A 15568-nucleotide genomic window follows, 5' to 3' on the forward strand; every position below is an offset into this window, starting at 1 on the left:
GCACTGAGGAATATTACATTGCACACTGCTGTGCCCACAGCTTTGTTTGGCATCTACTGTTGGCCTGTTGCGCGGTTAGAGACTAATGGCGCCACTTAACTTCATCCTCCTAAAGATACTCGTGACATGTTAAACTCACAGTATCGTTCTTCATTCGGTCCACCAGTCTTCTAACCTGTGCAGGGACATGCCTAAACAGGAAAAAAATAAATAAATTAAAATTAAAATTAAGGAATCCTGCATAGACAGCAGGGAAAAGAGAAAAGTTGATGTATGGGAGTCCATCAAATGTTGTCTAAAAAACTTGGGAAACTCCAGTTATTTTTGTCTGCTGGATGAGAGACATGAGAAGGCTACATTTTAAGCTACTGATGGAAAAAGAAAAAGCAAGACAAAACATTTAGCATCTACCAGGCACTAGACCACTTTGCAAACACAGCATAGTTACACTTTTACAAGCTATAGTAGAAAATATACTGTACTACAACAGAACAAGTATACTTCACTCCTCCCCAACATCACACTGATGCTATTGATACACATATCACTGTGAAGCATCCACGCATGTATCAGTATTATTACATAGCATCAAGCCACTGATGCATGTTTTATAAGATGTGTTCCCAAGGGAAAAAAGGGTTGATATGAATTTCACTGAAGACTCATTGTATCTGGCTCTGGTTAATTCCCAGCTTTGCCACAGACTGACCATAGGCAAGTCACTATTTTCTCTGCCTTAGTTTCTCTAAGTGAAATCTTGGTCCTACTGATATCAGGCTTTGAATATCCTTCACAGCCCTCCTATAACATGAGGATAATTTTTCTGTACTTCACCAAAGGGATGTGAATCTCTTTGATTAGTCCTTGTAAAGTACTTTGAGCTTCTTGGAAGAAAGTGCTAGAGAATGCTTTGCCATTGCTGTTATTTTATTTGACAAAGATTAGAAAAGCTGCAAAGTCCCCAGTGCATTTCTTAGCCTTTGTGCTAAAGGTGGGCTAAAGAAATATATTTGGGTGTGCCTATCAGCCTTACTGCACTCCTGCCAAAGTTTAGGGTTTGGACCATTTCAGTTGGAACTGAATTTTAAAGAAAAGTCAACCTTCTAATCAAAAAAAGAATTTTCTTCTTACTCTGCACGATCACCTGCCACAGCTTGGTTGAAGGCGGCATTATCTGTAGTCTCCCTTCCAGTGCCAATGGAATACCCTCTCAAGGAAGGATTGAACTCACGAAGAATATCTGCAGAAAAGAGTATCTTGAAACATTGCTTGCTTCAGCAGATAACGAATGACATTATAAAGATTAGACCTTAATAAAAGACCAGGTTTATCAGATACCTATCAAAAATAAACCTCTACGTACACTAAAGGTGGAGATTCATCATGAGACAACTATTATCTTGCCTTCAGGTTGCTCAGTTGCATGAATTCAGATGCTTGTGACTTAACATGACCATCTTGGCTAGCAATGTCGTTTTGCCTGGTAAGCAAGGCTAAGCAACCCTACACCCAGGAGGAGACTCTCCTGCTGTCACACGAACTGCAGAGGGGTTGGAGTCAAATCCTTTAGTCTGATCTCCCCAGACTTATTAACCCCAAAGACCTAGTTCCCTTAGGTTGCAAACAAGCCTTACGAACACCCTAGATCCAATAATGCCCCAGCCTCTAAACCTCTAAAGCATGTAAAATCTGATCTTGTAACATGATTCGGCTCCTACCTAAAACGACTTTACCTTACAGTCAAAATAGTTTCTTTAGGCTATGATCTAAGATCTTTGATTCATCTACCCCAAACACAGTTTGGGCAGAATTATAACCAACAGAAGTACACTGAAACAACCAAAACTCCTAGAAATTACAGAATACATTGTTATAGTCATTCACAACAAATTAAAGTCTGGCTATTAAGCAACTTTTGCTCAGCAGTCGACATTGAATAAGAAGCGATTGGTTCTGCCATGATGCACATTTTAAGTTTTCCTTCTTGTCTTTTCTATAAACTAATAGACAGCTCCACATATCTATCAAGTTTACAGAAAAAGGCACTTACTTGCTAGTGTCGTGACTGTGCTTATGTTTTCATTTCCTCCAACACTGTCAAAAGGAAATAAGCAAGAAAAAAATATTCCAAAATATGATGGACTTCTTAAGGTAATGGAATAAGTAAGAGAGCTCCCCCTTATGGTGTTTCTGTGTATATACACATATACGTAGACACACACCCACCCCCCCACAAGGTATTGTTTAACAATCAAAGAGAACAAGTCAAAGCAAGCTCTTTGTGTGCGTAGCAATGGGGTCACAAACATAGAGACTCTATCATAATCATTATATTAAAAACCCTGCACACTAACTGCTCATTCTATTCTCTCATGTGCTTTAGCACATATTAAATGTAGCAGAAAGAAATGAGAATTTTTAAAAACTGAATAATTTCCATCATTTTTGCTAATGTTATCCCTATTAAAATATGTATTACTTCCACTTGTAGTTAATACATCCATTCTGTCCATAACAACAAGTTCTAAAGGTAGATATTTTAGAGTGATAAGTATACTGAACATCTTTTTCCCCAACCCCACTCAGTTGGAAGACTACTACTAGACTGGCAAAATTCACCATCTGTCTGTGTGTTCTTTATCCTTCCTCATATTATAAAGTAATGCTATTATAACTGTTTTTCCATAAATGTCAGTGGAATATTATTAAAGACCAAAATATAAAAATCTGGATGTACCTCTATAGTATCCCTTTAATTTAAAATGGAATAGTTTGAAGCACTCTAGTGCCTGTTTAAACCTCTATAAAGCTGCAGTGTCTCACATGAGTAAGAAATGAGCAGAAAATCAGTTGGACAATGCAGTGCCATACAGCTGCAGAATAATAAATGAACATGATTGTCTGTCTGCAGTATGGCTTTTTGACCTAATAAAATGCTGCATAAGTAGAAGTCTGATAACTGATGAGCTATTCTGCATGATACAAGTAAAACTGGGAAAGGGTCAAGAAACTAAGGAATGTGTAGGAAATAGCAGCATAAGTGATTCCATTCTGGAGGCTGTCTGTAGCCCATTCAAACAAGACAGATGGGCAACATGGGCCATGACTTGAACAGAAGACAAGCTATAGAAAAGGCAGGAACAGAAATACTGAATGCAAAAGTAGTGCAACTGCACTGGGATCCAGAAATCCCCTTTGCAATGGCTACTGAGATGAAAGTAGAGAAAGGGGCCACCTTAACATGGACCTCATTTCATCCATTAATCTAGGCCTGGGCCAGTCATGCTACACCTTCCTCTAGATGGCCACTAGTTTCAATGTTTTCTTTATCACGAGCAAAGGTGCAAGCAGGTGCCTACATGCAGGGTGTGAAGTCAAACTCACTCTGACTCACAAGTCTGGATTTGTTACAAGAATAAGCAAGCATATCATAAGCCAAGAAAATGGAGATTTTCACCCCACAAAACAAAGGGAATCTGGTTGGGGGGAATTCTGGGGACTGACCTCCAGGAAATACCTCGGTACTGAGTGAGGACATCCAGAACATCATGGGGTTTTGATCCTGCCCCATTACCAGCCTACAAGCAGAAGAGAAGTGGAGCTCACCTTCAGAAAATAAGGCTTGCTACAGTACTTAGCTCTCCGACTGATCACAGCAAAAATAATTAAAAGGAATTTTAATGAGGCAAGCTACATAATCTTCCCAAAATATACTAGATCTCTGTTCTCAGGAGGATCAAGGCCTGAGGATATTTCAGCTCTGCTCCAGTGATTTATCCTCTTTTATCAACTTCTTGATTAGATCAAGTGGCAGAAAAGCAGCTGAGAAAGTTCAAAAGGTTCAAATAACTCTAAATTTACATAAGGAATAAATAAGATAGCAGTGTTCTGAATGTATAATTTATTATAATATCCCTTATGTCATAAAGCAGTACAGTGATTTTCCTACTTCCCACTCCCAATTTCCTTGAAAAAGGAGATTACAAGGATTTAATGTAGCAATTAGTACAGAATATAAGAAACATGAATTACAATATGAGCAGCGAAACAATCACTGATCGGAGAATCACAGCCAGTCTAGGAGTAACCATTATAGATAGTCTAGAAACAGCGTTAAAAAAATTCTCTAGATAAGTTACACTTAATATACTTGATGATCTACTGTAATTTGACTCAAATATTTAGTTAGTATAAATGGATGTGGCTTTATAGACTTTGGTAATATATCTATATACATTAGCTGAAGAATTTGTTCTTTCTATTTACGCTGCTCACTAATAGCTTCAAAGGCAAATACCTGGGGAGCTGCCTAGAATCAATAATGCAAATCAAATGTCGTGGGTTCACTCTAGCAGGGTGTTTTTGCTGCTGTACAATCTAATCTTGCAGTTTTTCCTTGTGCAGCACTCTTGTGGACTTTACATGGGAACTGTGCACACATTAGACCTGTGAACTGATTAGTTGTCAGTCAAGGTGGAGTATGGAAAAGAATGCATGAAAAATGTGTTTGGCCCATTAGGGCAGAACTGTATGCATTCACTCTCTCTCTGGTTAAAATTCAAAACTGCTTTTTTACTACTTGCTTAAGTGAGTTACTCAGTGATCTTTACTTACTGTGAGTGAGTCTCCCAGGGCAGCAATCACCTGAATATCTGCCGGTCTCAAATTATGAACTTAAAAAAAACATGGTATAAGGAAGGGAGGGAAGAAAGGAAACTTCAAATTGTGGTGCATATCAGAACTTTTCTTTAGGATAAGCATAAAGTGTTGCAGAAACTGTATTTTAATATTCATGATTGTATCAACTTAGAATGACAGATACTGACAGTCATCAAAACAGAAATGACCCTTTGTACCATAGCTGCCCATTAGCTACAGTGACAGGGGAGGCAGCAAGATTTCACTCTCATATCTACTCTTATTCAAACTTGTTTTAAGCTATGAAAATAGCTAAAAGGCAGGCACAGCTGCAGTGACAGTGCAGAGTGGAATTTTTAGGATCATTGCAGCTTCTGAAAGAAGACAAATGCACCTGGGACAGGATTCCCCATGACTTTTTTGCTTGTCTGAACTGACAAGAGTACCCAGTCCCTACTCCATACTTTGCCCAATAGTGTGGCTATCTTTAACTGATCATTAAGGATCATATTTCAAATTAAGCTCCACTTCAGAGCAAGCATGGAAAGACATCCTATTTATAAACAAGGCTACCTGAGGGAACTTGGAACCAGTCCTCAGGAACTCCTACTCTGACAGATCCCAAATTGCACAGATACCTAAGAAGGTCCACAGTATGCTTTGAGATCACCGACTGGAGGAGCTGGGGTTATATGCAGCTTTACTGCTTCCACACACAGTTCAGCTGAAGTATCCAGCTCCCTCCTGTCTTTTCCACTGTCACTTTTTTGTTCATACATGCAGGAAGCAGTTGCATAAGCTTTCACTGTCCTTGAAGGAAGACTTGAATCTTGCTATATAACTATTTATGTTGCTCAAAAAAGCATTTTAAAGACACAATAAATAGAATGCACTGCTAAAGGAAAGTGCACCTTTCCTAACCCTAACCCATCCTTGTTCCCCTTCTATCATCAGCTGAAGTGGTTCTACAATACAATTGCATAATGCTGTACCTGACGTCGGGACTGTATCAGAGGGACCATGGCCTGAACAGGGAATACTTGTTCCATAACTCCTTTCCTGGAAAGACAGACAGTGTAAGACTATATCAGACCCTTTATACTCTGGTTGTGACAAACCATTTATGCCCCAGAGCACTAGGTTAATGGATTTTCCATGTACTTTGTATACATCCACCCAACTCAGACCTTCCTCAGGCCATGCCTACAAGTGCCGCTTTTGAGGCAGGCACAGGCTTAATCTGCTAAGAAACTGCACAGCCATATTAGTGCAGCACTGCCCTACCTGTCAGCAGGGCTAGTTATTTCAGACTCCATGTCCCGCTACACCCAGCTGCACAACTTTGTGTGTGCCTGTACTCCAGGCTTATTGAGGTCACATCTTTCTGCTAAAGACTTCACGAACATCCCTGGACTATCCCAGCACGAAACTGCTTTTGCCAGCAGACCGTTTGCCTGCCTTCTCTGCATGCGTGACTGGGCAGCTGGGCTCATTTCCAGGAAAGTGCTGGGCTTATGTGTGTTCCAGTCTCTCTGTGTGCTCCAAGCTCTACTGTGAGTGAAGATGCACAATAGTACACCAAGGTGAGTGGACCATGGCACAAGACCCAAGGACATGCACTCTCTCCAAATTTCTCCATGGCAGGTAGGTTAACTTGCCTGAGGAAACTCTTTGCTGTCTTGCCCCATTGCTCCAGTTTATCTGTTTTTCCCGCCCCCCAAAACAGTGCTGCTTCTTATCACCTCACATCATAGCTATTACTGAAAATCAGATTAGTAGGTAGTGTTGCCCCATACACAGGTCTATATCATAACTAACAAAACAGATCATTATGTTAAAATGAGTGGAGAAATGTACAGTGCCACTGCAATGTCATATTCGCCATTTTGAGTGCAGATACGGTCTAGATACCATATCTAGGGGCATGAAGATGATAATGCTTCATCTTCATGCATTATCACCTCCCTCTGCAGTTGTTTGAAAGCACCAAATTCTGCTCAAAAGCAGAATACCTCATGACTGAAAAAACATGCTTTTTATCTCTGAACAACTGCAATTATCTCTTGAAAAACTAAAAAGAAAAATCCTTTGTTCTTCTGTTTTACTAACAGGTAAACTAGATTAAATCGGACCCACACAGTGGTGTCATGTTGATCTGATCTAGCTTCCTCCACAGCGGGACTAAAGGGCCCTGTTCTCACTATTTTCTTATCACAGGAAAGTTAACATTGTTATCCGGAAGTTTAAAGAAAGGTTCTTAGCCATGGAGACAAGACTTCAGGCTGACTGAAGACATCTAATTTGATTCACACTCTACAAATTCCATCAAGAAGAAAATGTGCCATTATGTGTCTGACTATTTAGTAACGCATAAGCATGGAAATAAAGAGTTTGAGCTCTGTATTGTTTTCCCCAGTAACATTGTTTGATGAGACTACACCTACAAAATGTAGGTGTACTTCCACCCACCTGCCCCACCTCCCTGGAATACACTTAGTCTGTGTGCTACAAACAGGCTTACTATACCTGAAATGTTTCTTTGGTGTTTGACGTCACTGGGAAAGATGAGTAGTTACTATTCTTGTATGTGAACAAATATGGATTTTCCTACAGAGGTAAGAAAGTATTTTTACCAACAGTAGCGGAAATACACTCAGCTGATGCTGAAGTCTTCTAGATAGGTTTTCCCCAGAGAAAAAAAATCTATATAGCTTTAATTTTTCAATGAACATTTCACTAGTGAAGTAAACCGAGTTAAACCCGAAGATTAAGTACTGGTAAGCCCTAGGCATAGCACTACCTCTTGCCTGAAACCTAACATCAAACAAAACAGATAAATCAGTTTCTGTAATGCTTTAATTGCTGTTCAGTGAAGGTTTTGGATGCCAGTAATATTTTATCACTATCAAATTACTGAAGTCAGTGCTTAGATGCAAAAAAGCTCAAGAGCCTGTTGCTCGAACCTCAGAGATGTTTAGGTCCTGAAGACAGTACAGCTCTATTAACAGCTACTAGGACTAAAATAGTCAAATCTGACAGAAGACAGAGCCAAGTCACAGACAGCCCAAATTATATAAAATACGTGGACTCAATTTTATTGCTAAGACTGATTTTAATACTGATGTTTCTCTGATATTCACAATCAATAAATTCAGATTAGCTGATCATCTTTTGAATCAAAAAAAAAATCTGACGCAGTAAGATGATTTAACTAAACTTTGTCAAAAGTTCTTGTTTTCAAAATTTCATCTTTATAAAATAAAGAGTCTGTGTCAATGAACTTCAGTAATGATAAATTTCTAGCAGTGGGAAAGTTCACATTCCCAAAAACTTCAGAATAAGGCAGCAATATCTGAAAACTTGGAAATTCTGTAAAGAGTAAATAAATAAAATCTCAAAGTGATAAGGAAATCCTTTTACCTGAGATGGACACCAGACCTGAAGCATTTTTGTGAAATCATAAGGCTTCTTCTGTCCAACTGGCTCCAACTGGAAAAGGACAAAGCACAAGAATTTTACACATACTATGAGGGCGAAGGAAGGGAGAGCAGCAATAATTCAAAGGCTTTAGTGCCTGGAGTTTTCCATCAGGTTCATATACACTAAAAACTTGTTTTGTTTATGATGAATATTAATCTATGCATTACTGCCACATGTATATCTACAAAACAAGGAAGTGAAAACAAGGCTGCTCACATGATCTGACCGTCACTCCATCATTAAAGCTGCCATCCACACTAACACATCCACTCTCTGGCAACGCTGGCCCTGTAAAGGTTCTTCCCACCAGGCACTGATTTTATATCACATAATTTTTCTACTTGCAAACAAGTTATTATTTATCAGCTCAACCATGGTAACTACGGACATCCTCTAGAGGAACATCATAGCTTAAACCATCTCCATGATTAGTTTTCATGCTCTTATGGTATGTAGTTTAAACTCCGCTGAGATTAACAGGTCAGTTTTACTTCCCTGATGGGTTGGGTACGAGCAAGCAGAAGAATTCGTCTGACAGGTAACAACTCTTTGCAGTAGTCTCTCTGTTATCCCAGACCTCATCTGTCACATATTTTTTGTCTACCCCTAGTTTGTGAAAGCCACGCTCACTAGCACTTGAGAAAGGCATGGTTAGAAGTCCTTTCTTCATCTTTCTGCAATGTGTGGTTCTAATATAAAAACATACAAGAAATTTATGGACTTTTGTGGAGGAGAAAAAGCAGCTTTTAGCAAATTGAAACTCTGAAGAAAAACAATTTTATTGAAGCTCCTCAGAAAATTCAGGTTTGACTCAGATTATACTTTGAAGGTTTGGATAAGTCCACACTGCTTTACCTGAAAAGTCGAAAGCACAAAATCCCCAACATAAATGGAAAACCAAAAATCTTCTATTTCGTGACACATTCATGCTGCATCAACTCTTTCCTTCTGTCTTGTGAGCACTATATTTTTGTACTCCCTGTGCTGCAAATTTATTTTGCAATAAAGTCAGAAATATGGAATATAACACCATAAATGTCTCACACAAAAATATGGAATATAACACCTTAAAGGTCACACACCAATTCTGTGATGATTGTAGCTTCCTTACTAAAAGCTTGCTAATTTATCCCACTTTCAGAGCTGTTTCTTTATCTACCTTTTTATATGTGTTAGACAGTAACAGAAGTGCACTCCAACTCTGTGTAGAGGATTGATAATACTCATATTTGTTGGCCTTTGTTTCTCTTCCCACAAGAGGGCAAGGGGATTGTTATTAATGAAAAATTATGAAATGACTCAAAACTCAATACTGACAACACAAAGTGGTAAATACTATGAAGAATCTTTTCATCTGTTCATGCACCTTGCTGGGTGCTAGTTAAATTGCAATCACACTCAAAAGAGTTGGGCACCATTTTAGATTTCTCAGTGAATCTCTGCTCAATGTGCACCAGCAGCAGCTGCTGCTAGAAAAACAGACTACATAAGAAACATGATTGAAGGCACTGCAAAATATGGCAATAACAAGCTTGACGTCACTGATACATTCTGGGCAGGAATGTTATATTCTATTTTGGTTGTTCCATCAAAGACAATAATGGAAAAATTCAGAGAGAAGTAGAGAAGAGATTTACAGAATTAGATATTCTTTAAAAGAGGCATTTGAAGAAACTGAGACTGCTTTTTTTGAAAGATAGGAATAAAAGGAATGCCACTGAGATCTGCAAAATAAAGCCCTAAAGAAAAGATACAGTGGGAGCTGGTACTTCTTCCCTGTCCTCATAAGACAAAACAAAGTAGCTATTTAATGACACTCTTAAAAGGAAATATTCTTCTTCCAGCACAGAGTTAACCCACAGAACATGGGACCACAGTGGTTTCTCTTGGCAGGGAATGAATATCAAACAAGTATTACACACTTATCTGCTGCTGGGAGCTGGGTGAGGAGAATGAATTTCTCCAGTAGGCAATTCTTTCCCTGTCACTTGATGGCACTGTTTCCTCGGGGCATGGGGGGACTCACAGCTCCCATGCAGCTCGTTTCTCATGTGGCAAAGGTGCAAGATCCTGGTCATAGGAAATCAGGCACTGACTCTGTATTGCAGCCTGCCAAAATTTAGCCCTACTTCTAACACACCTGCCTTATAGACAGGTTCGCATGCTGGCACGATACTCTAATGCAATGGTTTCCAAGGCAGTGTAAACCACTGAACGCAGAAGAGATGCATGCACAGCCTCCGGAGGGTGCTGCTCCCATTCAGGTTCTTGCCTGGTTTCAGTTTGTTTTTTTCCTGTTCTGTAGGATGGGTTTTTTGTGGTCTTTTCTCTTACACAAAAGGAACACAGGAGAAAAAGCAGCTTTGTCTAAAGTCTTTACACACATGAAAGGAGCTTTGCCTCTAGATATATTTCCAGAGATAAAATTGTAAGCATTTGCCAAAATTAATCAGTCAGACTCTCTGTGGTAAACATCAAAGTTATCTAAATAAATAAACAGCCTCTCTCAGCTTTTCCCAGCTACTCAATGGCTTTTAGCAGACTCTTCTCTGATGTCTGTAGTGCAAGAACCACATTGCCCCTAATTTACTAAGAATGCTTCAGTATCCACCTATGTCTAAGACAAAACTTTAGCACCTGCCAGCTCAGCTTCTTTCCACGCAGAGCGAATTTCAGTTCTACTTGCCAACTGCCACTAGATTTCCCAGGTTTTACCCTTTGGTCAGTCAGCAGGTTATCATTCCACAAGGGAGGCTGGTGCCAAGACTCAAAGCGAGTGTGGCCAACATAAAGACAGCCTGGCAGCCAGCGGGAGGAGGCAAATACTTTGGATGCAGTTTTTGTGTACCTCCTCATACTGCTATGTTTGCTGCCTGACTTGATCTGCCACGATCTTGATCTCATATCAGTTCCCAGTGATGCTTTTTTTTTTTTTTTTTTTTCCTGGGGAGCGTAAATAGTTAGCTGCTACTCTTAGCAGAGCTACAGCGTCTCTTATCAGGTAAGTGAATCTGCCAGCACTTTTTAAACTGAAAGCGTCTTTCATATCATCTGCTCTTGCGCAACGGCTGAATACGATCACAGGTAGGTAGGTAATAAACCTCGCCAGGGAGGTGCCTTTCTGACAATCTCCAGTTTTCCTAGGAAAATTCCACTAAAGAAAGAAGGCAGGAAAACAGTAGTGGAAAAGAATTGTCAAGGGAACTCTACCATTCCTGCAGCCTCTTTTCAAACCAGAAGCTACATGCGGTTTTGCCACATCTTGCTCTTCCCCCAGATCTCCTGACTGTCCCCTCTCTAAAGGTGCCACCGGACAGTTAGGTAAAACACTGAAATAAAGCAAAGTTGGTGTTTGTCTCCCCTTATGACAATTTTCTGGTTCTGGTGAATCCCTAGTGTGCTCAGTTGCTGAGACAGTGTAACTGGCCCCCAACACTCCTTGAAAGTAACACTTCATTTGGCTTATAGTATTTTGCCACTCGCTTCCACAAAATGCTCCCAGGTGTTAAAGTGACAACAACAGAGTAACACGCCAAAGAATGGGACACTGAAGGACACAGCCCAGAGGATTAAATAACATCAGGGCAGAAAAGGGGAAAACATGCAGAAAAAATGGTGAAGCAGAGTGAAGAAGGAAGGCTCTTCCAACAGCAGAAACTGCAAAGAAAAAATATCATCTGAATGGACAGGAGGAGTTTCTTGCAAGAAGTGTAAGAATTTGAGAGGAGGAAGAAAAATCAGTGTCAGGTTAACTGAATGTGCCTGCATGAGTTGTTAAACTCCAGGAATCAAACCCCAGCCCTCTTCCCTTCTTTAGAGCCAGGATTTTGAGGAAGCAATATAACAGTTTCAGAATGGGGATGATACTATCATAATTCCTTGTAAAGAATGTGAGGTGCCTAGCACTGTCATTCTGCATAAACTGATACCTGAAAAGCTGGGCATTAAGAGGTCACGGAGAACTATAGGCTGGACTTGAAAAAAATGAAAGTAAAGCCCATTAGAAGCACATGAACTCTCCTAATTGCAGAGACTGGTAAAAGAGAAGGACAATACTCAAAGCTGGAGGACAGGTTCTGGTTGATAAGCCCTGAAAAACATAGTAGTTCAGGCTGATCTATTGACATAGGTAAATGAAACTCAAATTCTGATAAATCTGGTTCAGTTGACCCCAAATATTTCCTGCTGGAAAAGCACAAAGTGGGATAGCAAACTGGCAGCACTGTGGTCCCTTTCCTGTAAGAAGTACTGATTTTCTGCACTATCTGAAAAAAATATTCAGCATTTCATTTCAAAAATTTGCTGATGAAAATATAGTGGTAAGCAGATGTAAGGAGCCATTTTTCACATCAGTTTGGATGTTCATACTTCATGTGACTTGCTTCTGACTAGGTTTAAGATTTATAACAGTTAGTATCTGGGGAGGATATGCCATCTCTTTGAATCGTTTCACAGATCATATTTAAGTGATGGTAATAACTGTGTGATCTAGGTAAATATCACCACCACTGATGGGGACACTAAGACATGGGCAGTTCAAGTAACTCACCCAGTTTCTTACAGAGAACTTAGAGACACAGAGAGACTATGTTTAATCCAGAATTCAGGAACTTGACTTTCAATCTCAGGCTTGCTCATTTGACTAGAGAAGCTAGTTGCCTGGTGAAAGTAAGGCAAAGCAGTGATAAAGGAGCCAACATGTATCTTATCATGGCATCTGTTTTACGATACAGTACAATACTGAGATGGGAACTTTGGCATTATTATGAGGAACGTTACGGGTAACAGTGAAGAACAAGATAACTAGATGCAGCACTTTCGTTCCAAGGTTATAGTTTCAGAGGATCAATTTTTAACTCTTCAGCTGCTACTACCTAACTAAAGTGGCAGGTGTAGAGAGAGAGGTAACACCTTTTATTGGACGATTTTTCCAGCTATATCATCTGGTTTAATAAGACACAGTCTCTCACTACAAATCCTACTTCTCTTGTCTTTAAATGATCAAGGGTACAAGAACTACCAGAATTAGCATAAGAGGCAACAGGAACCTGTCAATCTGTATGGATTTATTTTAAAATTTTGTTTGTTAACAGGCTGTTGCAATATATACTTTTTCCTTCATGTATCTGACAATCTGCACAGACACAGGAACAGTAGGTGCTCTCATAAAAGAAAAGCTTAATAATATCTGGCCTTTAAAGCAAGAAAAAGTCTTTTATCTTTAATCTAACTTCATTTGCCATTGTGGATTATTTTTAATTAAAATAAGATTATATATGCTTTTTTTTCTTAAATAACCATGTATTATAAGAGGGTTATTAGGAAAAAAAAAATGGAGAATCTTGAAAATGTCTAAACCAAAAGGAATAATAAAAATCAACATCTTATCTAAAAACCACTGATATCAGAGCACATCCAACCATGATATGCACTAAACAGTAACATCCTAATTTGTTTTGGCAAGTACAAAATCCAGGCGCCTGGCTTTTTTCTCTCAAACACACTGGAAAGCAACTCCAACTCCTTCAGTTGCCACCACCATCAATGCTGATACGCAAACCCCTCCAGCTGTCTGTGCACCCACAGGGTCAAAACACAAATGCTATGTGTCTGCAGCTCAAGCCTGCATAAGGAAACAGCTTCTTACAAAATTGGTCATCGTGGTAAGACCAGAGGGGGTAGGAGAGTCCATGTTTCCTTCAGACACCCCCTCCCTCCTCTTATAAGCCACCATTTGTTGGCTTTCCTTAGCTGGGTAAAATATCCAGCCCTTGAGGCTGTACAGGGGGCTCCTCAAGGCTGTTTATCCTTCTCTTACTATGATAAACAGCAGCAGAAGGATGAGAGTTAATGAGGAAACCAAGGTTATGAAACTCATTAGTAAAGGGGAGGTAGATACAGCACGCAGGAGAGCAAAGACAATAATCATCATAATCTCAGGTTAGGATGAGCCTCAGCTGTCACTGTCCCACTCTGCCACAAGTGTGGGACTAGCAAAAGAAGGGACTGTCACAGTTCATTATTCCCTGAGACTTCCTGAAGGTCTACTTTGGAAATCTTTCTAAAAAGCTTGCAGTAGTAACAGCTACAGAACAGAAGAGAGAGATCTCTTGGGACTGCCTGACATTCAGCATTACTAGACAGCAATATCTCTGCACATCTGAAGGCAGCAGTTATGGGACGGCTTTGCTCCCATATTCTTTCTTCCCCTCCTTGCTACTCAAAGCCTGGCTAGCGTGGAGATGCTATTAGGTATCCATACTAAGGCCAGTAAGCAACAGTGTGTGGTACTGCTCACCATGTTGTTCCAGAGACCCACAGCCATGAAAATGTAATCTTCTTCCAGAATTTCCACTTGTGTCTTTGACATGGTTCTGAAACCATCCCTTTCCTGAAAGAGAAAGCACTTTAGAGCATGATAAAAGGCCTTATTTTATAAAACAGTATTAATATCTACAAGGATCACAGTCTCTGGTACTCTCAGTAACTCATTTGTTGCTGACCTTAGTTACTGCTGATATGTCAAGACAGAACAAATACTGTTCTTATAAGCAACTGCTGCACCTACCACTGTAAGGCAGCAGTGAAGGGACAGCACATCCACGAGACAGTAGGAAGAGCAGAGCAACAACAAAACAGTCACAACAGTGACATTCAGGAGATCAGGGAAACATGCGGATTGTGATCAAATGAACAATTTGGAATAAACAACTCTTTCTGTAGCTGACACAGGCATTAAAAAGTGAGAGCATGACAAATTTGTCTAAGGGTTTTCTTTGTTTTAATGAAATGACTGAAGAGTTCAGTATATTGCACATAGTGGCCTTCAGATGTATCAAAAAAAAAAAAAACATCAGAGGAAGTAAAGACTGAAGCTGTGATATAAGATAACATTTAAAGCAATAATAAATAATAATAAATAATAAATCCACTAAGAACATTGTCACAAGAGCTAAGTCTGCTATATGTTTACAGACAAGTCATTCATGAAACAAGCCCAGCATAAGAAGACACTGCAGCAAAGAAAGATTTTGCAATATAGCAAATCCCAGCCTTCATGGAAAACAAATTTCCTTTTCCCAGTCCATTTTGGGCTGATTCTGTGGTGTGGGGAGCAATTCAGGGAGCTGTTATGAGGCCCAGGAACTGGACTGTGACCCACCACCCACTCATTTTACTATAATCACCAAAGGTTAGATGTTAATAGATTTTGATCCCTTGCTCTGAGTGAACCATTGTTCAGAAAGTCATATTTTCACTTTCCATTGCTGGGTCTCAGACAACCTTGACCTTTGAACTTTCCTTTAAAATCACCTGTGGCAAAATGCTATCTGGCATCCCAGACAACCCTATCAATAGAAATTCCACACTGGCTATACCAGATATAAAGTCTGAACAAAATACATTCCCAGGAACCCAGACTGCATTAGTCTTAAAGTGTTTTCAGGGA

The 15568-nt window shown here is 39.7% G+C and overlaps 1 protein-coding gene across 1 annotated transcript in view; it reads right to left on the reverse strand.

Moving 5' to 3' along the window:
• The window catches only part of PLB1 (phospholipase B1), an 83552-nt gene that overhangs the window by 50859 nt on the left and 17125 nt on the right, over nt 1-15568 (reverse strand). Inside the window, exons 14-22 of the mRNA XM_013943815.2 lie at nt 14417-14509; nt 8059-8127; nt 7165-7245; nt 5631-5697; nt 4615-4673; nt 3505-3578; nt 2051-2094; nt 1132-1240; nt 140-191 (exon numbers count right to left, since the gene is read on the reverse strand). Of these exons, the coding sequence (XP_013799269.2) occupies nt 140-191; nt 1132-1240; nt 2051-2094; nt 3505-3578; nt 4615-4673; nt 5631-5697; nt 7165-7245; nt 8059-8127; nt 14417-14509 (648 nt within the window). The remainder of the gene's footprint in view (nt 1-139; nt 192-1131; nt 1241-2050; nt 2095-3504; nt 3579-4614; nt 4674-5630; nt 5698-7164; nt 7246-8058; nt 8128-14416; nt 14510-15568) is intronic.

This window comes from Apteryx mantelli, chromosome 3 (genome assembly GCF_036417845.1).
Source record: "Apteryx mantelli isolate bAptMan1 chromosome 3, bAptMan1.hap1, whole genome shotgun sequence".
NCBI classification, from domain to species: Eukaryota; Metazoa; Chordata; class Aves; order Apterygiformes; family Apterygidae; genus Apteryx; species Apteryx mantelli.